The sequence below is a fragment of the Heliconius melpomene genome, chromosome 12 (assembly GCF_056956725.1).
Source record: "Heliconius melpomene rosina isolate 202511_hmr_F chromosome 12, ASM5695672v1, whole genome shotgun sequence".
Lineage (NCBI taxonomy): Eukaryota > Metazoa > Arthropoda > Insecta > Lepidoptera > Nymphalidae > Heliconius > Heliconius melpomene.
The window spans coordinates 8,963,469-8,986,390 of NC_140400.1; the positions used below are offsets into that span (position 1 = coordinate 8,963,469).

At 34.3% G+C, this 22,922-nt stretch overlaps 2 protein-coding genes across 3 annotated transcripts; both read right to left on the reverse strand.

Moving 5' to 3' along the window:
• Positions 1-83: 83 nt before the first annotated feature.
• On the reverse strand, positions 84-2,002 carry LOC146533773 (uncharacterized). Its single transcript, XM_085195363.1, has one exon. It carries the CDS (start codon positions 1,861-1,863, stop codon positions 1,405-1,407), a length of 459 nt encoding a protein of 152 aa, XP_085051489.1. The 5' UTR covers positions 1,864-2,002; the 3' UTR covers positions 84-1,404.
• Vrp1 (Verprolin 1) lies at positions 1,989-22,903 on the reverse strand. 2 transcript variants are annotated; one of them, XM_085195359.1, is made up of 8 exons: positions 22,126-22,903; positions 21,165-21,442; positions 8,788-8,938; positions 8,280-8,514; positions 7,983-8,089; positions 7,403-7,545; positions 5,248-5,419; positions 1,989-2,132 (listed from the first exon to the last, which is right to left on the reverse strand). In XM_085195359.1, the coding sequence occupies exons 1-8, from the start codon at positions 22,460-22,462 to the stop codon at positions 2,056-2,058; spliced, it is 1,500 nt and encodes a 499-aa protein (XP_085051485.1). In that variant the 5' UTR covers positions 22,463-22,903; the 3' UTR covers positions 1,989-2,055. The 2 variants fall into 2 exon arrangements, with proteins under 2 accessions (XP_085051485.1, XP_085051484.1); XM_085195358.1 differs by having other exon boundaries at positions 21,159-21,442.
• Positions 22,904-22,922: the final 19 nt, after the last annotated feature.

A 22,922-nucleotide genomic window follows, 5' to 3' on the forward strand; every position in this document is an offset into this window, starting at 1 on the left:
ATAAACTTTTAACTCTTAATGTATATTCCAAATTAGTAACCTTGTTTTTTTTGTATTTTTCATTTTAATCAAACTTCACATAATACTTAATAGCGTCGTATATTTGTGATTGTTATAATAAAAGATCTCGAATGTATACATAACACTTCTATATTACACATCTAACTGCTAGTCTGTCCGAAGAATATCGATACCAAAACCCTAGAGTAACAGGACTATATTAATTATTTATTAATTCTAAAACATCTAGTATCACCATCAAACCAACGATCGAATTAAACATTCCAGTATAAGTTCACAACAGATTATTTTAATATGTAAACAAATATAGCTAAACATTAAAAATTAAACAAGTTCAACAAATTATAAAGTTTCTAGATACACTCATATGGCAACTCCTTTTACACATTCCGAAGTTCAAATATTGTAAATTGTAAAAACATTCAGAAAAAGTACTTGTTTTATGCGCTATTTGGTCTGAATATATCCAATTAGGGCGGGGTTCACACTATAGTGCCAGTCACAGTTTGTTATTGGTCCAAATACAGTCTGATAAAATATTTTTCAATGAGATACAATGAGAGCTTTCATATTTCATACTATAATTTCAGTGTAATAACACATAAAAGAATATTTCTCATATAAGAATATTGAAATAGACTTAGATCTGACTGTGAATGAACCGTGACTGGTAGAATGATGTGAATCCACCCTAAGTAGTACAAATTATGGCTAATGTTACATTATTTATATAAAACTACAAAATTTGAGCGCTTTCAAGATCACAATACAACACAGAACACGTTCCCACAAACATTAACATCCACTAGTCCCTATAATATTGCTTGTATAAAATGTGGCTACGTAACTAAAGCTAACCAATCTTTTTCGATATGTAATTGTTCGTTTGGTTGCGAAGTGAATAAATAAAATCACAACCCTCCTAAATAAAAACTCCCTATGGCATGCTCGTAGGGTAGTTTGTGTAGTGAGGACTAGCAATGGTTACCAATTCGATGCCCGACACCATACAAATGACTAATCTAAAGAACCATTGATTAGATGTATGGCACCATACGAGAAAATATTTAATTTTAACTTTGAATACGGTAAGCTATAACATTTAACTGTAAGTATATAAAAAGTTTTCTACCACCATTATAGGATATTCAACTCACTGCAAATTATACACTTTTTTGCAACTAAAATAAATATAAGCAAATTATATTGAAAGCGAATATAATGTATGTAGTATAATTTGCAATGAAGTGAAAACAAATCTTAATAGGATTGCTCTACCTAAATAGTAACTAGGAACCTACAGTACATATCCCCTCACATTTGGTATTTTAGTACACTTTTAATTCAAGATTATATATATAGAATGTAAATAAAGGATTACTACTAAGATTTATCAAAAAGGTCAGGTGAAGTAGAAATGTTTCTAATAATTTCAAAAGAAGGCGACGTGGACCGCATGAGGTCCGGGGGGCACGGTGTGTTAGTCCGGGTCATGCTCTCGAAGCGCTCCCTCATAGCGGCCACGTGGCCCGCCATCACGCTGTTCCTGTCGTCGCGCTCCCGCTCCAATTCCTCGCCTTGCACTCTGTCGAAGTAGTCCGTGTCGGAGAGCAGGGACACCTCAGAGGAGGCCGTGTAGTACATCTCGCTCACGGGCTCACAGGGCGCGGGCTCGCTCCACCTCTCCGCCACATAGGTCTCCACCTCTGTGACGACCACTTCCTCCGGGTCTACTAGGCCGTCGTCCGCCTCGTCGCAGTCGTAGGGGGTGTTCATGGTCTCGCAAAGCTTGTTGATGGCGTCCACGACGTCGCGCAGATCGCTCACGCCCTCGTCGGGCATGGTGAGCTCGTCGATAGGCAGCGCGGCGAGGGGGGCGGCAGGGGCGAGGGTGGTTGCAGGGGGCGCGGGACGGTCACGCGCCACCGTGTCGGCGGGGCGCAGTAGCGCGTGCGCCACGGAGAGCAGCGCGTGCGCGGGGTGCGCGTGCGGCGCGAGCGCGGCGACGAGGCGCGCGGGCGCCGCACGCGCTCGCTAGCAGGCCGACGACGTGCCCGACCAGCCCTCCAGCGGCACGCGCAGCGGTGGCGCCGGCGCGGGGGCCTTGCTCACTGCGCGCACAGTACACAGGGATCACGTATACATTATTATATTATGGTGTACGGAGTAGCTGTAACCGCAACGGTTGTGGGCTCGTCCCTTCACAAAAAAATTAATTATTTCCATTTTCTTGCTCTGGTAACAAAACAAATCTTGGGCAATGCTTTATCCATGCACTGTCCAGTTCCTTCTGCTTTTCCTGGTGTAAGTGCATGAGGCTAAAAAAAAGGTGTTTCCGTGGCTGCTTCATTTACACAACATCATCATAATTGTTATCACATCTAAGAATGAAAACATTACTTTGTCATAATCCAATTTCAAACTTAACTAACAAACCATTTTAATTAAATCTACGCTTATTTAATTTCCATTAAACTGAAGCGACAAAGATCTGCGTATTTACATTATTAATATTATTAGAAATGGAAAACCCAAAATCTTTACATTACTGGTAAGTTACATTTTTTTATATGTCTGGCAATCAGTGTTCTGTGTGATACATGCAACGTGAAATGCAAATAATATGTTAGTGCACAGCAGGCTTACTCACATGCACATGTGTTTAATATAAGCTAGGTTATTCATGCAATAATTAGACTTATAACTAAACATAAATATGGATGTTAGATTAATTATTAATCTATGATAGCATGCATCATGAATTCAAACCAGATCAAAACTCATGCGTATAATCAAAATAATACCTACCTATTAAGATTCCATAGAATGATTTTAAGCGTAACGTCGTATCGTGACACCTTTTTGGATAACATTTCTAAGTAAGAAAAAGAAACAATATGGTGCTGGTCACAATGCTCGAAGTATTTGTGCAAAATTCCCATTATTTTGTTGAAAGAATTTGGAGAATACAGGAATATATAGATTTTAACTCCTTGTTGCTAACCCAGGATATAAATAATAATACAGGATAAAATTTATGAAATATCTTTTTCCATGATGGTAGTGAAAAAAAAATCTTTTGAGTATATATGAAATGTAGGTCCCGGAACCAAATGCTGCAATGTGTGTAATGGGTAATCAATGAAATATTTTATATTATAATAATTACTCTTTTATTTTGCAAAATTAATTATTTTAAATATTATGCATAATAATAACTCATTGTATCACAATACCAGTTGCAGTTTAGTGCAAAGCGTATTATAGCAGCCGCTGCAAACTGGATATTTTTATCATATTAAAGAAAAAATAAATATTCTAAGGCACTTGAGGCTTATTTTTAAAATATTAAGTATGGTATGACTAAAACAAACAATTTGCAGTAGCGTTCCATTTTTGAACTGTTTAAAAGAAGTATTGTACAATGGCCACTAACTTATGTGTATCACTATGATTTTAAAAGAATAAAATCGTTTATACAGTTCAAAAATCGAATTATACGACCTAAAAAAAATATTTAAACAACGTAACAGTAATTTCCAAGCACAATTGCAATAATGGCACCTCGCTATAATAAACGATAAATCACAACAGGAATTTTACGACACAAACATTTTATAGGTACAACACTTTCTACGTGCAAGGTTTTGGCGCAAATTATACGTATAAAAAGTAAATAATAAATGAATAAGCAAAAAATTGCCATATTTAAGGCAAATATATTAAAAATATATAAAAACAATGTAAAGGTTTATATTATTAATAAACATAAATACGTACAATGTACGCCCCAACCAATAAAAATTACTACAACATATGATTATATAATATAATGACTCAACATAGAACTACATCATTAACATACACTTACCATTTTAATTATTTTCTTAATTTTAACAATAGTTTGGTCTGAAGTGACTCAAATCGAATACTTTAAAATAAATAAACGACCAATCCAATTACATTTTAGTGAACCATGAAATATGGGTATGTATGATCTTTATGAAAATGAATAAACACATATTGCCATATAAAACTACTAAAAAATCATTTACTTTTTGTCTAAATTTGGAATGATTTTCAAAATGCAATACCCCATATATATTATCATTTCATTAATAATTGTTTAAAAAGATATGAGCAACAAACATTAAAAATTAAAACTATACTAAAAATAAACCTAACACAAGTGAAAGAAATCTATAAAATTAAACAATTAAGTTCATACAGCTTATAGTAAATCTATGATATTAAAAAAAATAAGAATTAAGTAGATCCCACATGCATACATACAGTCATGCACAATAACAGATAATTAAAATTCGTATAAACTAACATTCTCCAGATTTGGTGCCCGATACTAATCATAGTAATTGTTCATACTTAAATAAACTTGTACCCAAAAACTTATACTTGTACTTGGAAGTGTAAGCAAATTATATATATTTTAATTAACTATTTTATTACATTATTTTCTTCGTAAATGACTAAAGAGCAAAGTGTCTGTACGTTTTGCTCCTAATTAAGCTAACTATAAAATTTGGAGCTAACTTAATAACAGTTTATTTTAATATTATTATTCACTAATCTCATCAGTATTGTGTGCATCATACACTTTTGCTTTTAATTGACGGTCAACATTTTTTTATTCTCTACAAATAATGTAAATACATAGAATATTAATGAAGACATAGTTTTGTTTTTAGAAACATTACTACATATTATTTGTGCCGCCATAAAAAAATGTAATTCTTTTTATTATTCGTTTATATGTGGCAAAACCACAAATTCTATCCCTTCATATCATAAAGGGGATTGAGCATTCATTTGTGAGAAACTAATACAATATCATTAAAATATATGAAAAAAAAAAAAATTATTAAAATTGTAATCTAACTCAATATAATATGCACTAAATTAGTTTAATTGTCGAATATAAAATTCAAATCTTTATCGTAAAAAATTAACATCTTTAATCAATTTGTAATTATCCTTTACTATAAGTTACATTTAATAGAAATCAAAAGAAATTAATTTGTTGAAAAATATCACTCTCAATATTATTTCCTTCTCGCACTCACAAATCTAACGCTCAGTCGCACAACATCGTTCCGTCTCGCTTCCAAACAAAACAACCAAACTATAACAACCAACCTACATTACCAGGCGATAGAACTACATACCAAACTAAGAAACAGCTATTTATCTCGCTCGTACGCTACTTACCGGCGACGGTCGAGCTGCTGTACGCCTTGGTGATGCGCATGAAGGGGTCCGGCAGAGGGAAGCTGTGAGGAGGGTTGAACATGTCCGCGAACCGCGCCTCCAGATCCACGGTGCGCATGGAGGAGCCGCGCACGGGCGGGGCGGGGGCACTCGCGTCGTCCGTCGCTATGTTCTGTTGTATGATTCAATTTAAATATTAGTAAGTATGTCTGTCGTTTTGGACCGTCGTGCGTGATGTAATGATACAGCGTGTTAATGTAAATGCGGGGTCGATTCCTACTCCGAAAAAGAATTATTTTCAATTTCTAATTTAGGTTAGAAGACAAGTCGCGGCCGTTGAGTTCCGCCACAAAATACACAGTGGTCTCAAAATTTAGTGGTCTCAAACGTACACACAAAATTGCATTCGCAGAGAAGAACAACATATATATAGAAGACGCAGTAATACTCTGATAAGTATATAATTAAAAATTACTAATATAATAAAGCGGAAGAGTTTGTTTGTTTGTTTGTTTGAACGCTAAGATCTCTGGATCTACTGGTCCGATTTACATTGTTTTTGTTTTGTATGAAAGCTGCATTCTTCAGAAGTGCTATAGGCTATATAACATTACATTACACATATATACTACTATAATATATTTTAAAGTACATTCTAATTTGACATGCAATTTATTCTGCCATGTTAATAACAACCGTCGCATCGCTACGCAACCGTTACCGCGACATTTTGATATTCATCCTTATGAAAATAAATATAATAGTCACTTTTAGCATTTTATCTAGATTGAAATTGTAGTTTACTGTATAACATACTAATAAATAATTAAGGAGATGTCACTGATTCGAAATTACCTAGCCTTCGGGTGGCATAGTATGACGCGAAAATATTCTTATAGTTCAAGCAGGCGTAGCCGCGTCCGGGTCCACTAGTTAAATGATAAAATTTGATCGATTGCAATAGTAATAATAAATTTCACCACTTTCAATACTAAAAAATATTACTAATGTTATATGTGACAGTTTGTGTCTCCCACTTTTACACAAAAAGTACTGGACGGATTTAAAAAAAAACTTTATAGTATACTTATACTTTATATATATAAATATACTTTATAGATACTTATAGATACTATAAATATACTATACGATACTTTATAGATACTATAAATATACTTTATAGAGGCAGTCGTGGCGCAGCGACACAAGGGTGTGACTGTAACGCGATGGTTGTGGGTTCGATCCCCACTCGAGGAAGTAAAATATTTATTTACGTTTATATTTCCATTTCTTCGCTCTCTGATGTCGTGAAATTTATAATAATGTAGTTTATACATCAGATTTGACAGATTTTGTATATTTCACTGCAATCTATATATATAAAATCGAAAGGTCACTCATTCATCACGAAATCTCAGAAACTACAAGTGCTAGGAATCTCAAATTTTGCATAGGAGTTACTTATAGGACGTAGGTGCTCGCTAAGACGGGAATTTGCAATATTCGATTTCTAAGGGGTTGTTTTTGGGGTCGAAAGTTTGTATGAAACTTCGTTACTACAAATGTTAGGAGTCTCAAATTTTGCATAGACGTCACTAACACGTAGTCATGGAGACAAAAATTAATAATAACATAGTTCACGCGGGTGAAACTGCGAGCGGGCCGCTAGTATAACAATAAATGCCAGAGAAAGTCGCATTTGGGTATTAAATAAACTGGTGTGAATTCATATGATAACAAAAAGACGAGAAGTATCTGACAAAAAGTATATATACACGATTGGTATACATTGTTGCCCATTTTTTATATTTATTTACATTTATTCAGTCGAACAATTTTATAAGTTTAATTTTTCTTAAAAAAGACGCTATAGTTAAAGCTATATATTTGGCAAAACGGTACCGAAAATACAGGATAGTTACAATGATGTACAAGGACAGCAAAATCTAAGAGTTTACCATGGTGTACCAAGGCACCAATTTCTATGAGAAATTTATGAGACATCTACCGTGATTAATTTTAAATAAATTAATCTGTGTTGCTATTTGCAGCTAACTTCAAAGCGATCGTGCGTCAGGACAGCATAATCAATAAGTAAGCTACAACAAATCACCGGATAGCATAACCCATAACAAGGAGCTACTGTAACACTTACGTGCAAGCGGTGGTGCGGAGGCGGCGGCGGCGGCGGGTGCGCCATAGAGCGCGCAGGCGGTGCGGGGGGCGGTGGCGGCGCGCCGGGGGGAGGGGGCGGACACACGCCCGGCGGACGCAGCCCACGAGACGCTCTTAATGTGCCTGTTTATATTAACACTATTTATGAAATCTTATAAGCTGATGATCGAGGCCGTCATGGTGACTGGAAACGCGACAGTAGGTTCGATTCCTACTCGAGGGGAATAATAAAATAACTCATTGTTATTTAATATTTCTCCTATCTATTTAATATATTTCTATTTCTCCTCGCTCTGACGAGGCAAAGCGCGTCGTTGAGTTATACCACTTAACACGTAATTCGTTGAAAATTAATCTTCAACTGGAGAACGGAGTGGAGTTCTTAACATTCGGTTCCCTCTGCCTACTCTGATATATGCGGGATACATGCGTGAAGCTTAGGAACACCTTTAATATAATTGATATCTATGGAATTAAACGTTAAAAAGTAAATAATAGAAAAATTAAGACTTAAAAATAATAATTAGGATAGATAGATAGGATACAATGTAATCGTTTACCAAAATGTGATGCTGGATTTTTCGTTGCAACAGTTGGGTTTGTAAGAGGAGGAGGCCTAGAGCCCGGACCTGTACCACCCGGCGACGGTGGAGACACGGGTGGCGATCTGAAAATAAATAAAAATTAAAAATATTTTTACTTTATATTTCAAGATAACTGTTTGTATTTAAAAATACACATTTGGAGTGTACACATATAGGAGTCAGACAAATTCCAATTAATATGAATATTCATATCTTGTAAAGTCTAAATAGATATATAATCACGTTTTTTAAGTCAAACAATTTAAGACTTACCTAGGCATTCTCATACTTTGCGCTCTTGCGGCTAACTTTCCATTTGTAATTAGTTTCTTAGCGGGGGGCGAAGGCCTATCCGGCCTGTCTGGCGCTGGGGCGAGGGCCGGGGGCTTCGGAGCCAGGTTGGGCTTGCCGTGGCTCACTCGAGGTCGTTCAGACAAGTCTGATGTCGAGAGGGACGCTGCTGGCGTCGGCGTGGGAGGCGCCGATGACAACGATGTCATGGAACCTCCTTGAGGGTTTTGTAAAGGACATGTATTAATTAAATACTAATGTAAATTGTTATTCCAAACTTAGAAAACATTAATACTTTTTTCTAAAATGTATAAAAATTTGAACGTAACTCTGCGTATTTAAGCCCGCGCCTCTTCGAAACTTTTCAAGGACTATAAGTTCAAATATTATACCTTTTATAAAAAAAGTCTAAAAATACAGTCGGATAAATAACCTTCTCCTTTTACAGAAGTCGGTTAATAAATATTTATACTATATAATTTAAACGTACCCAAGGAAGTTTGACTTCCAGAATGTAAAGTGCTCTTGTTTCGGTGTAGCGTAGTGGCGACATGGGGCGGTAAAGTTTGTTCGGACGTTTGTTGTAGATTTGTAATCCTGTCCGATACGGAGCCCGTCATTAGAACGGAATCTGAAGAGCTCTGAAACAAGAAGGACGACTATTTTAAGTAATGAGAACATAAACGGAAAGACATCACACAGTATTAAAGCATTTTTTTATATATACAATGTTAGATTGCACTCATTTCTATTTCGAAAAAGTGGCTAACTAAGAATAAATATCTGACAATATTAGAAAAATAAGTAAATTAATAAAAGACGAACGTCATTATGTATTTTAGCTTAACTTAAATAATGCCAGAAGGAATCCACGTTATTTCTAATATATTTTTAGTCCAAATTGAGAAAACCTAAGTATGACACTTCTCTCTTATCTAATAGCAAAAACATACAATAGTATCATAGTAAAATTCATTCAATTCATCGAAGCGGAAGAGAATCGCTATGCACACTACATCTGTAGTAACTGTGCGATTGTAAACAAAACTTTTATCAATCACCCACCGAGTGCGTAAGGTCAGGCCGATGTCGCATCTACTGTGTTTACAACATGGACCGGTTTCGAATGACTCATCTTAAATATATGCCTATAGATAAACAGTCATCAATGAATAAATGAAAGGCAAATGAGATATTTTTTCATATAGTTAACATCTGAGTCCGAAGAGCTGAGGATCGAGTGTGGTAGCGAGAATTGGCGAAGGCCTATGTCCAGCAGTGGACAAAATATGGCTGTTGATGATCATGATGATGATAGTTAACATTATAACTTAATTTGTGTGCGTTATGGTTTGTGAATCTAAGTCCCCGTTCTGGTTTGAGAAAGCGTAACGATGGGTTACAACCTGTGGGACCTAATATCAAGAAATAAAATTATAGTAATCTATGATTGGATTTTCCGAAAACACTTCTAAATGTTAACCTAATCTATATATATCTATAGGATATCTAATAGGTAACGGATTCTTTCGTGTCAGCCCTTCAAGCACAACATTGTCCAACTTTTTAGATACCTTCCAAGCACTAATAGTACTTGAAAGGTATCTAAAAAAAATTGAAGATACTTAAAATCATCAATTTAACTCAATTCATCTTCAATACTTGTAATTATCAGTTTTTATTTACATTTCCTAGTGTTTGTTTTTTAAAATTTAACTTCGTACTAACTGCGTCTAACCATAAAACCAACCTCTAACGACCGAACCAATTATTATAACATATCACCATATAGGGCCGTCAGACAACAAAGCCACAGCGACCGAAGCCATAAACCGGAAAATACGTTCAACAAGATATTATTTACTTATGGGTTATTACTGCAAAACCATATTAAATTTTAATATGAATTTATTTAATATATTAAGAAACGAAGCCTTATAGGAAATATCGTGGTTTTGTGAATCAACGCAATTGACTTGACTCACTGATGACTCAAAAGATCACTTTACGATGCAAGACCTAAGGGCACTTGTCTTTTCTGTGGTCAGCGTTGGGTTGATTCATGAAGCTATAATACGAAGTAAGGAAACTTAGCTAACGCGATAACATAACGTTATACAGGGAAACACAAAATATTACAAACAGGGAAATAATCTATTATTAATATTATATTAATTTTAAAAACGTTACATTGTGGTTATAAAAATTTTTAGTTCCTTGTAATTTAAATGTTATTATGTCTATAGGGTATGAACCAAAGTTAAATTTGAATATAGAACAATACAATTATTTATCAATCATAATCCGCCTGTAAACCTGTACCTACCTTGAAACGAAATGGTTAAAATAAGCAAAAAACTTTATATAATAAACAAAATGTTTCATTTATAATCAACACTAAACAAAATAATTTCAAGTGTCCCAATATTACAGTAAATATTCTTAGAACTGAAATACATCTTCAAATATATCAAAAGGAAGACAGAAGGGGTTGCTAAAAGCCATTCCTGTCTTGGCAATGGCTATGAGTTCTGCAAGTTTGTTGGCAAGCCTTCAGTCATACAGCCGCCTTACAACGAATACTGGTCGAATGTTTTAATGAGGCACGCCTCGTTTTTATGTTATTTTGTTTGAACAACTTGTTTATTTTTTACTTTAGAGTGTGCTTAAGTGAAACCACTGACTGGTAGTCGAAGAGAAATCTGTCTTGTTGATTCATTTAAATATTACGAGGGCAAACGTTTTTGGTAATATACAAATATTCTAAATACAAACAATATCGAAGCACTCATTTTCACTTTAAAATATTACAAGATAACATAAGTTAAGTATATATAATAAGCTTTTTTTTCTTGGTTAGGCTTAGGGCCATTAGCACCTGTTAATTGCTATAAATACGAAATTAGGAAACTTAAATTTCCAAATAATAAAAAAATATGTACCCATTTGTTAATAATATTATAATCGATTCCTCGGACGTGGGAGTCCCTCGGTATACAAGAATTATAGTTTAGATTGGGCATCCGAGTAATTATAAAAGATAACAGAATTGAGACCTTAAGCAAAAATATTTATTAATTATTATAAAAAAAATAATATTTCAAAGCAACATAACACTAACATCATTCTTTCAATTATGAACTACACCTAGCTTAGCTTCCTTTTAAAGCAACGTAACAACAATAGAACATCTAGGCAATAAAAACCCATGCTATTAATATTCAATGCCATGACTGCGGCGTCTCATGACTAATCTATAGAGGAGACGAGTGACAAATTTAATATTGTCAAGTATAACAGTGTACCTGGTATTAAGTAATCTCTAATATTATATGACTAATACCCAAGACGTATAGTGGAATATATAGATATAGTGAACGGACATGCCTCACCGGCAGTCGTAGGTTCACATCAAGTAAAGGTCTTTAAGAAATTAATAGAAAAGACAAAATCCTAATTATTTAGACATAAATCGACATTATCTCATCTCTCTTCTCAGCAGAACTGCATTCCGAACCGGTGGTAGCTTTTTGTTTATATGTTCATTCGACGATTCAAAAGTGCTTATAATAGTCTATTTGAATAAAGAATATTTTGAATTTGAATTGAATAGGAGAGATGACAGTACAGGTGTTTTAGTAATTATAGATACTCTGAAAATATTATTTTGAAATTGAAGAGCCACTTTCAACCGGCCCGACAAAATAACCAGAGACAGACTCAGGAAAACATTGATTTTTTTTTACTTTACGCTCTAACCTGCACATGGCAGGTTTGACAGTCAGAACCTATTGCTACTTCGTTCCCCACTCTCCCTCGAATTTTCAAGGCATTACGCCGCACTTTTGTCCTGGTACCAAAGCGAAGAAACGAAAATACATTCCATATCCCATCCCATCCCATATATACCCACAACTGTCGCGTTACAGTCACACGGACTCAGGCGAACAAATAGACCAAAATTATAGTTTGACGCCAAATATATCAAGCCTTACAAACTAAAAAAATGTTCTTATTATAAAAATATATACACAAACGTTTACAAAACACGATTACGACATACAATTATCACAATAGGAAGTTTCCACAAAAACAAGTGAGAATGAATTGTTAATGGCAGATAATGAAAGTGTTCTTGAGACAATCAATACATTGTGAAGTGATTTCATACGAACAAAGTACTTAATATCACTTCCGCGCTATTATTAATTACTATTAGGAGACAATTAAAAAAATATATCATCATTTATGATACACACGTATCTACTACTGGTGAAATATGGGAAAATCTCAAAACCACGTAATGATTGTAAGTCCCATTTAATTTTGTTTAAAATATTTTCGCTAAGGTCTAGTTGAGCAAATTTAGAGGATTCATTTAGTCTAATTTGAAGGAAAAGTGAAGTGGATTAGAGGAGATTGCAAGAATTGCGTTGCAAGGTAAAAAATATCGTTTACGTAAATTAAGGGAAGAGCGTTGACTTTTTGAGAGAAAACAGATGTTTAAGGTACTGACAGACACCATGTGGCAAGCGTTGACTCTTGAAAATAAGAAACCAGACACTATAGTTGTTATTGTTTCATGCTGTATCCCGCACATAGTCCCTACTACAGGCAGACGATCTTTTGAGTCTAGTTTTAAAACGTTCCTGCCACTTCCGTTCTCCATTTTCTGCCGAATTCTGGAGCTATTGCCTGTTGAGTGAATCGAACCCACACAATCAGTCGCGCGTACGGTTTCACGCTTGTGCCTCTCTGCCACGACTGACCTCTATAGTCTTACACATTTAAATTCCAATATATTATATTACTTTACGTTATAAGCATGAACTGCAAACAAAAATATTACTGTCTTCTGGAAAATATTTAGATCAAAAAGTAAAAAAATAGGTTGAGTGCACTACCCTAGTTAAAGATTTTTTTTGCGTCGTGAATTTTTGCTTACAATAAAAGCTTTATATGTGGAATATCGTATTTGATGGAATTCATTAAACAATGTTATCACTTACTCTTTTATGATAAAAATGCTCCATAGCCGTTGTATACAGAAGATGAAAAATTTAGAGAACAGTTCCGTAAAAAGAAGAGAAGAAGGCACACGCAGAACAAAAATTAAAAACTCACGCTTCTAATCCTCGATAACAATTGTAAAATAAAATAAAATATAATCACGAAAAATTCAGTTGCAAACATTAAGAACTGAGGTTGACTCGCTGATAATACGACGGCCATTTTATCTCTAAATTTTATATACTTTATCTTTGATTGTGTATCTTTTTTATATGCTCATAAAATCTTGGGAAAAAAAATCTTAATAAAATTTAATACTGGCCTATATTTTAACTCATTTAACAAATATTATTAAAGCAGAACCGACATCCTACAATCGTATATCCATATGCCTCGTATATGGGGACGGGGTCAAACGGTCGCATCCTGAAAAGCAATCATCCAAATTGCTCCATTAAAAGATATGCGATCCCTATTATGCGGCGGCAAAGCGCATTCACGATAAAAACTGACATTTTCTTTTAAAAGCATATTTAAAAAATTTTAAAGTATAAAATCTACTATTGTTATACTCTGTTTTTTGTGTCTGGCAATATTTTTGTTATTTTTTAAAAAGTAACAGCACTGAGTCACAATTGATAAGATATCTCGTTATCGTTAGTTAGTAGAGGCACATGAGATTGGGGTGTTAATATAACAATTAATTGTTTTCAATTTCAGACAATTTCATTAGGAATCACCAAAAATTTTTTTTTTGGGTCACGCAGGCAGATGGAACCTAGTGTTAAGACACTCCGTTCTCCATTTTCCGCCGAATTCTAGAGGCATCGTATGTTGAGGGGTAGAACTGAACTCAAATCTGAATATTACTTAATATTTCCATTTTCTTTCCTCAAGTGGGAATCGAACGCCCAACCTATCGCGTTTACAGTCACTCTTTGTGCCCCTGTGCCACGACAGGTGAAATATATACACAAAAAAATTACAGATAAGAACTTAAGTATTTTTATCGTTTCATAACTCTGCTTCACATGGCTGACATTGTAACGTAAAACAATAAGTTTTATTTGTTATATCGGTTTAGTACAACGTCTAGGCGACATTATTAATTATAATATGGCGGAGGTGCGATAACGCAGTTGAGATATTTATTTAAAGCATATTTTCATAATATAAATTCTAATTAGGAATTTTATAATAAATATCTTAAGCAGATAAAGAAATAGACTCTATTGGTTCTTCTCATATTTTTTTTAAATTAAAAGAACAAGAACACTGATACCACACGGTAGAGTTAAACGCTGCACCTTGTCAAATTAAACATCGAACATAATACTCTGTTCGCCATATATATTGCCATATAGCAGTGTCGAATTACCTTTATACAAATTTAATGAAATAAATAAAGTTATGAGAGTATGCATAAGCATAAATATAAATTATAACACTACTTCTTCTTCTTCTTCTTAATACAGAGAAGTTGAAAAAAAAAAGTGAAAAATTACACGCGAAAGGAGTCTTTTTCTTTTAAAATGTAAGCAACGATACAGGACACCCGAGCCCGCGGGCGCTCTCCATAGAAACCTTACATTCGCAATTTACGCTGGAGTAAAATACATACTCGTACATACATCATACATGTTATAAAGGTGATTTTTAATGAGGAAAACAAAACTATTAAATATTTATTGCTTATGACGTCTAAAATAGATTAAAAAGTAGTCTTCAATATGGGAAACATTGAAAACCACCTTACTTTTAAAATACGGAATATTTTAAATGGTATATAGCAGGATTGGCGACTCCTCTGTCCTTTTCGCCTGAACTCGAGACATACATAACACGCGGAACAATAAAGGAACTCGACGCTAATGATAAAGGGAATCGAACCCACAATCATTGTTTACAGCGTTTTCAGACACCTCACTACAATCACCACGATAACCTTTAGATGAAACTTAAAGTTGAACAAGATTCAAATTCAAATAATTAAATAAATATTTTTTTATACAGTGTACAAATTATATTTTGAATTTTCCACTTCGTATTCATCACCGCGTTACCGTCTCTACCAGACCGTGGCAGATAATATTCACAGGTACCAGATATTCAGGAGATAATTGCGCGACTATCAACCCCGCGACCTCTGATGCAGCAGTCGGCACCAATTACACATAATTTGCCATAAATATTATTACCGTATAAAGATTTTAAAAGCTATTCTCCTATCGTATCTATTAATATTTAAAAGAAAATATTGTTAATAATTGTTGAACTTGAACACGTTGCTCAGGGGCACGAGGGTGTGACTGTAACGAGATGATTGTAGGTTCGATCCCCATTTGATGGAAAGAATTATTATTTTCATTTCTTCGCTTTGTATCAAGACCTGAAAGCCTGGCGTTGAGTTTCGCCACCGAACAAGCAATGCTTCGAAAAATTCGGCGGAAAGCCTATTTTAAAAACCCTACTTTTGTCTTTTAGCATACCCTGCTGTATGCGGGATACAGCGTGAAGCAGATTATTTGTCGACTGATGACTGATGAACTCGAAATTTATTTAACTACATTTTTCACGAGAAAGGAACCCAAATTATGAGTAACATAAGACATTATTTTATTTAAAAGTGGTCGTAAATAAAATTTATTACACGACGTGCACCGTGTTGATGATTCATTAAATAATGCAGTTTTATATATAATAACTATATTAGATATGGTTAGGTCACAATTATTTATTGTTCATATGACTAACACAATTGAAAAATGCTTTATACCGCGACTGTTAACGTGATGGTGTGGTTTAAACCAAGAGAAATTAATAATTTTCTTTTCTCCCTGTGGTGGTCAAAATGTTGTTTCAATAATTCGGCCGAAAGTAGGGAACGGAGTGTCTTAACACTAGATTTTTCCCTTTCTTGCTCTTAGCCATTCGGAAAAAAAGCGTGAAGCTTCCCGCTAAAAGTAACATGACAACCGAAACTTTTAAAAGGAAATCTTTTAAACGATAGTTAAGAATTCTAGCCAATAATAAGAAATGATCGATAATAACAAATCTATATGTAAAACAAACACCGAGTACGTGTGGAAGTTGCGAAAAGGATTGCACCGTCCGTCCGTAGTCGTCGTCGGTGGCAAGGTGAACTATTCCGAATATAAAACGTATTACCAAATCGACCCCACCTACGGTCGCTATTTAGTATATCACCCGCCGCTGCTATTTTTACCTTTGCCAGAAACCGCGTGGGCAGCAGAAAATATACATACATTTTATTAAGAACAATGTTTTCTAATTATATTTCTTTGAGGTGGTTTGTTTAGTCGTATTATTAGGTTAAAATAGTGTTTTTGTTTACTTTAGACGCAAATAATCTTTGAGTTGGTAGTTTTTCTTTATTAAATTAAAGTTTTAAGCTACTGTTATTTTGACGAACTTTAGTTCCTCAATATGTCATATTATTAATCCTCAATATGTTAGACAAGAAACACTCTGCTTCTACTTTTAAGACCCCAAAACATAATTCAATTGACGCAACCACACTTAATCACGTGCTGCGAGGAACGTGAAACGACTGCATTTTTAGATTCGATCAAAAATTGCGACAAGGTCGTATTTGACGAGGCTGTTGCTTTTTTTTTAAATGTTCAAATATAAATATTTCAATACGTAAAGTAAAACAATAAAGTAAATGTATTATTATGTTTAAATATAATATATTTCTTTTAATTTTACCAGTTAATTCTTCTTTCCTTGTTCCCATTTTAGATATAATTTTATATAGGTATAAAAGGAAGGAAATATTATGAAAATGTTATATCCTTATTATTATTTTAGCTTCACGCTGTATTCTGCACATAGAAAGCTAGGCAAAGGGAACTTGAGTATATATATATATATATATATATATATATATATATATATATAGTATTAAAGCACTTCCGTTCCCCAGTTACCGCTGAATTTTCGAGGGATTCCGTGTTGAGTGGCGGAACTCAAACTCATGAAAATGTTAAATATTTTATTTTCTCGTGTGGAAATCGAACTAACAACATAACGCGTCCAGACGCACGCTTGTACCCCTGTGCAACGAATAATTTAATAACATCGCATAAAATATTCCTTCAAATACATTTTATGATTGGAGCTCTACACTTTTACTTTCAATTAAAAAATAAACCTACATATTATATTTTACTAGAACAGTCATGTCTACCTAGTTTACGTCTCCTTCGCGCCTAGCAACGGTATGTTTTAAACGCAGGTTCCCTTATTATCTTTCCACGAACAGAAAATCTAGCTAAGCATAATGAGTTAAGCGATTAGCACCTAATGGCCATTTAACGAAATCATTGAACACCTTTTTGCGTGAATCACGCAACATCATTTGTTAAAATTCAATGAATTGTAGAACTTATTTAATAATTATTATTTAAATTTTAAAAAAGCTACCTTCTATACCTAAGTAAAACTATATCTATCTATACGCAGTGTATTACCACTAGATTCCCTCTGCCTATCCTGTTGTGTGCGGGATACAGCGTGAAGCTGATTTAATTTTAATTTATATCTATCTATCTATCGCTGTCAAGCCTGAGATTCATCTTGAGATGCCGGTTTATAGATACGGGCCTTAGTTACTACCACCAGACCTAAGGGGGGTAAAGTTGCATGTAAAAACTAATTCATTAACTAATAATGTTCAATCTTTTATACGATTACGAACATTTTCTTATGATTAAGTGTAATTAATGTTGCAATTTTATTATACTAATTAAAGGATTTTTTTCGTAAAATATAACTTTCGGAGAATTCCCTTTAATCGGCTTACGACGCTTATCAACAGGTATAATAGTACGGTGGAGGCATGTATGCGGTGCCTGATTAACGGATAAGCCTCTATCGATAGTGCCGCGGACACGATGGCCTAGTAAGTTTTCTATTGAAATAAATGCTTGTCAAATTCATACGAATACTAATGTTATTAATGTTAAATCTAGTCTAGTACATTCAACAAAAATCAGAAATAGTAATAATAAAATTGAAGCCACTTGGAAGGTTGTTAATGCCGAGACTGGGAGAACTAGGGTGAAAGATTCTAATTTTAAACTTAGTATTGACGGTCACATTGTTGATTCCGATTTGGAAGTGGCCATTGCATTTGAAAAGTTTTTCTCTACTTTCCCAGTCAGTCTAACAAACGATTTAGGTTCTTCCACCACTATTGCAGAATCGTTAATTAAAGACAATGTTCCCGAATTTTATAATGGTTTCGTTTTCCGTCATGTAAATTATTCAGACATTAGTGTAGCTTTCAAATCAATTAGTATGAAAAAGACAGCCGACTTGTGGGGTGTCTCAGTTAATATCATAAATTCTTTAATTGATATTTTGATTCCTGATTTAGTTACAATTTTTAATAGATGTATTGATTGTGGAGTGTTTCCTGATTTGATGAAATATAGTAAAATAACTCCATTGTTTAAATCAGGTAGTACGCAAGACCCCACAAATTTCAGACCGATTTCAGTACTACCTACGTTTAGTAAAATTTTTGAAAAGCTGATACTCAGTCAGCTTCTTACTTATTTTAATAAAAATAAATTACTGCACACAGGTCAATTTGGTTTCACTCGTGGAAGGTCAACATCTGATGCTGGGGTCAAATTATTAGAGAGTGTATTCGCGGCTTGGGAGGAGTCACGTGATGCCTTTGGGGTGTTTTGTGACTTATCCAAAGCATTTGATTGTGTGCAGCATAAAACTCTTATCAGGAAGCTACACCACTATGGTATAAGAGGCATTGCTTTGGATCTTCTCACTTCTTATTTAAGTGATAGGATTCAAAAGGTAAATGTCAACGGGAAACTATCACACGGGTCACCTGTAGCATTGGGGGTGCCACAAGGCTCTATTCTGGGTCCGTTTTTGTTCCTTTTGTACATTAATGACTTACCTCACCTTATGAGAGATATCTGTGAAATGGTGTTGTTTGCAGATGATACATCTTTAGTTTTTAAGGTTAATAGACAGCAATTGGAAATTGACGATGTAAACAATGCTCTTTCTAGGATATTGCACTGGTTTAGTGCCAATAACTTGCTTTTAAATAGTAGTAAAACTAAATGTATCAGGTTCTTTACTAAGAATGTTCAACAAGTAGAAACCAGGGTTTTGATGAACAATAAGGAACTTAAAGTAGTTAATGAAACTGTTTTCTTAGGTATAACATTAGATGCTAAGTTACAATGGGGTCCGCATATAGAAACTTTATCTGGTAGACTTAGTTCGGCAGCGTATGCTGTCCGCAAGATTCGTCAACTGACCGATGTTGACACCGCGCGTTTAGTATACTTCAGCTATTTTCATAGCATTATGTCTTACGGCCTATTACTTTGGGGTAGTGCCGCTGACATAGATACCATTTTTGTGCTCCAAAAACGGGCTGTCCGAGCAGTCTATAAAATGGGTCCACGGGAGTCACTAAGGAATAAATTTAAAGACTTTAACATCCTCACACTACACTCCCAATATATTTACGACAACTTAGTATATGTGCATAAGAATATTAATAAATTTAATAAAAACAGTGACCTCCATCAATATAATTTAAGAAATAAAAATAAGCTTGCTGTGCCCTTCTCTAGGCTCCATAAAGTGTCTCACTCATTCGTAGGTCAAAGTATACACTTTTATAACAAACTTCCAAACGACGTGGTTAATTTATCACTGAACAAATTTAAAAAAGTGGTAAAGCACAGGCTCTGCCAAAAAGCTTATTACTCTGTTAAAGATTATGTTTGCGATAAAGATGTTTGGAAATGAGTTGCTCTATTTCTAAGTTAAAATTGTTAATTGTGATTTATAACAAATGTTGGCATTTAAAAAGAGTGGCCATGAGTTTCTTTGCCTGTATCTTCTCATGAGCTCAACCATTTGAACGGGCTTTTTTCAAGTCAAAATTGCACATTTTTTTTGGTTATTTTGTTTTCCATTTTTTTTTATCTTTTATGACATGTCCAAGTGAATGTTAAGCATTTTTATGGAATAAAGATATTTTGACTTTGACTTTGACATTTGTACATTTATCCTCTTAAATAATTTTTGGATTTATTTTTTATGATCTAAGATAAAGATATTTTAGTTTAAAAATGTATTTGCATAAAAGTATTCAACCAATGCTACACATTCCCATGCATTATTGCTTAGATTTTTCATAAATAAAATAACAAATCCGCTGTGCCTTCTTTTTAAAATAAAAAGATTAGCAAACAAAAACATGGTGATAACATATTAGAAATTACAGAACTGTAAACATATATTAATAAATTTCACAACTAAACTATGGGTTACAAGAAATGAATATTGACGCCAATGTTTCTTGTAATTTTGTAACTTGAATTGTTTACAGCACACAATTTCTCACAGCCTTATTTCCATGATACAAGAAGGATCATAATATTTATGTACTACACCATAGCTACGTTCACATACATAATATTTAAATAAATACAAATACCTTATAGCTAGAACTAACATCATAACTAGGTGGGTAAATATAGATTAAAAGTTTATTTATTTTTGCTTCATGATTTTCATGGTAGGTACGGTAGCCAGAGAGTACATAGTGTTAAGGCACTTCATGCTCTGAACACAGTCTAATTTCCGAAATATTGCATGGTGAATTAGATGATGAGTTCTGTCTTAAGCTTACCAAAGCAAGAAAATAAAAATATTTAATTCCCACTGGAATTGGAAGTGAATGAAAATAAAAGGGCAGAGGCTGTGACACGACAGCTCCAATTATAAAGAAAAGTGTAAAGCATATTAAAACAAAAATCTTATGTTACTTACACTCACCAAAGGCATGTGTTTTGGTACCGGAGGTTCAGGAGGCGGGCCTCTCGCTTTAGCTTCACTGGGTTGCCGTCTTATCATCGGCCTTGCTGGTGGTGGTTCTCTGGGCGCCTCCCTTGGAGACACTCTAGGTGACTCGCTGGGGCTCTCTCTGGCTGCTAGCACTTTAGAAATTGCAGCTGCAATATTTCCATCTGTTCTAGGCTGTCTGATTTTTTCAGGGGAGGTTTGTATTGGCAGTCTTGGTACATGTTGAGGTAATTGACCATTTGGTGTAGTACCTGTAAAAATTAGAAGAATTGAATGACACGTATGAAATTGTGTGTAGATTCTACTAAAAGTTAGATATTTTAAGCAAAATCTCAAATTACAAATTCATTTACTAATTTTGATTAATTATATAAACTTCCACCTAAATTGCAGTCTTTGTGGCAAAGAAGGACATCAGATGATTGGTTGTGAGTTCAATTCCTGCTCAAGGAAAGGAATTATTTTCATTTCTTATTTGGGTGGATACTGAAGAATGAAGTGACTTAAATTTGTGTCTATACATGACGAACCATATAAAGTATGAAGCTGAAAGAAGACTTTGACCATTAATCAAAAATTATCCAAATTGTGTTATAATTCAAATATATTGTTATACTAGTAAATAACATCCAGTTTCTTCAAAATTTATACAAAAAGAATCTTATATGAATATAAATAATTCAAAAACTTTGATATCATTAGATAAAAACTAATATATAGACAAAGATAAGTAAATATTTTATCATTAATATTTTTTTAATATATATTTGTCAATATTTTTTTTCAAACTGTAAACTATATTTTCAGATTAGTAGTTGTCTCAAAAACAAAGGGGAAGGAGAGGGATAACCAAGTAACTTGACAGCCTAAATTCCCACTGTCTACTCTGCTTTATGTGGGATACAGCATTAAGACAAAAAAATATTTATTTTACCAGCTAATTTTCCAGTAGGCCTTAATTTAGGCATGCCTCCAGCAAATAGGCCTCCTAACCCTGGCATTGCACCACCTCCATTTGGCACAGGACTAGCAGTTTTTACTCCATTTCCTACTGGAGAACCACTGTTTGGCACATTAGATACCTTTCCTGGTATATATGGTCCACTTTTGTCCACTGTAGTGGTCTTTTTTAATTTTGCTCCTTGTCTAATGGAGCTTAATAAAGCATTGCGATTGTCTGATGAACCACCTTTCGAATTACCGAACACAGGCGGAGGTGGTGGGCCAGGAGGTGGTGGAGGTCCAGGAGGCGGTGGAGGTCTCGGTGCCATGGTTGAACACTAAATAAAGTTATTATATACTATACGCCATAGAAACCGAGAACACTAAACTATTTACTTGTGTACACTCGCTGTCCTCACAACACGAATGCACGGTGATACTGACGCGTGATAATAACATTCAATCGTCGATACGTCATTCCACACAGACCCATACTAATTTACATAAAATACTAAGAGCCTTGCCCTAAAAGATTAATCATTATAGGAAATACGTAGGCACGAGAAACTGTTTTTAACTGGTATCACCTTATTTTCGATAACTATTTTCGATAAAAACACCATTTGTCATGGTGAATACTATATTTTCTAATCTTAAAGTAAATATTACTAGCTTTACAATCTCTTAATATAAATCGGTCTCGTAACTAAGACTTTGAATGAATAAAATTCATCAAATTCACAAATTGCAATATGGCCGAATACAGCTGTCAATGCTAATGTTGCCTTA

Bases quoted from the DNA above. Each gene is read 5' to 3' on its own strand.
- LOC146533773 (XM_085195363.1), bottom strand. From the start codon at position 1,863: ATGCCCGACGAGGGCGTGAGCGATCTGCGCGACGTCGTGGACGCCATC.
- Vrp1 (XM_085195358.1), bottom strand. From the start codon at position 22,462: ATGGCACCGAGACCTCCACCGCCTCCTGGACCTCCACCACCTCCTGGC. The intron at 8,090-8,279 runs GTAAGTCTTAAA...ATTTATTTTCAG, and splicing joins CAAAGTATGAGAATGCCTAG to ATCGCCACCCGTGTCTCCAC. The intron at 7,546-7,982 runs GTAAACGATTAC...TAATATAAACAG, and splicing joins AAATCCAGCATCACATTTTG to GCACATTAAGAGCGTCTCGT.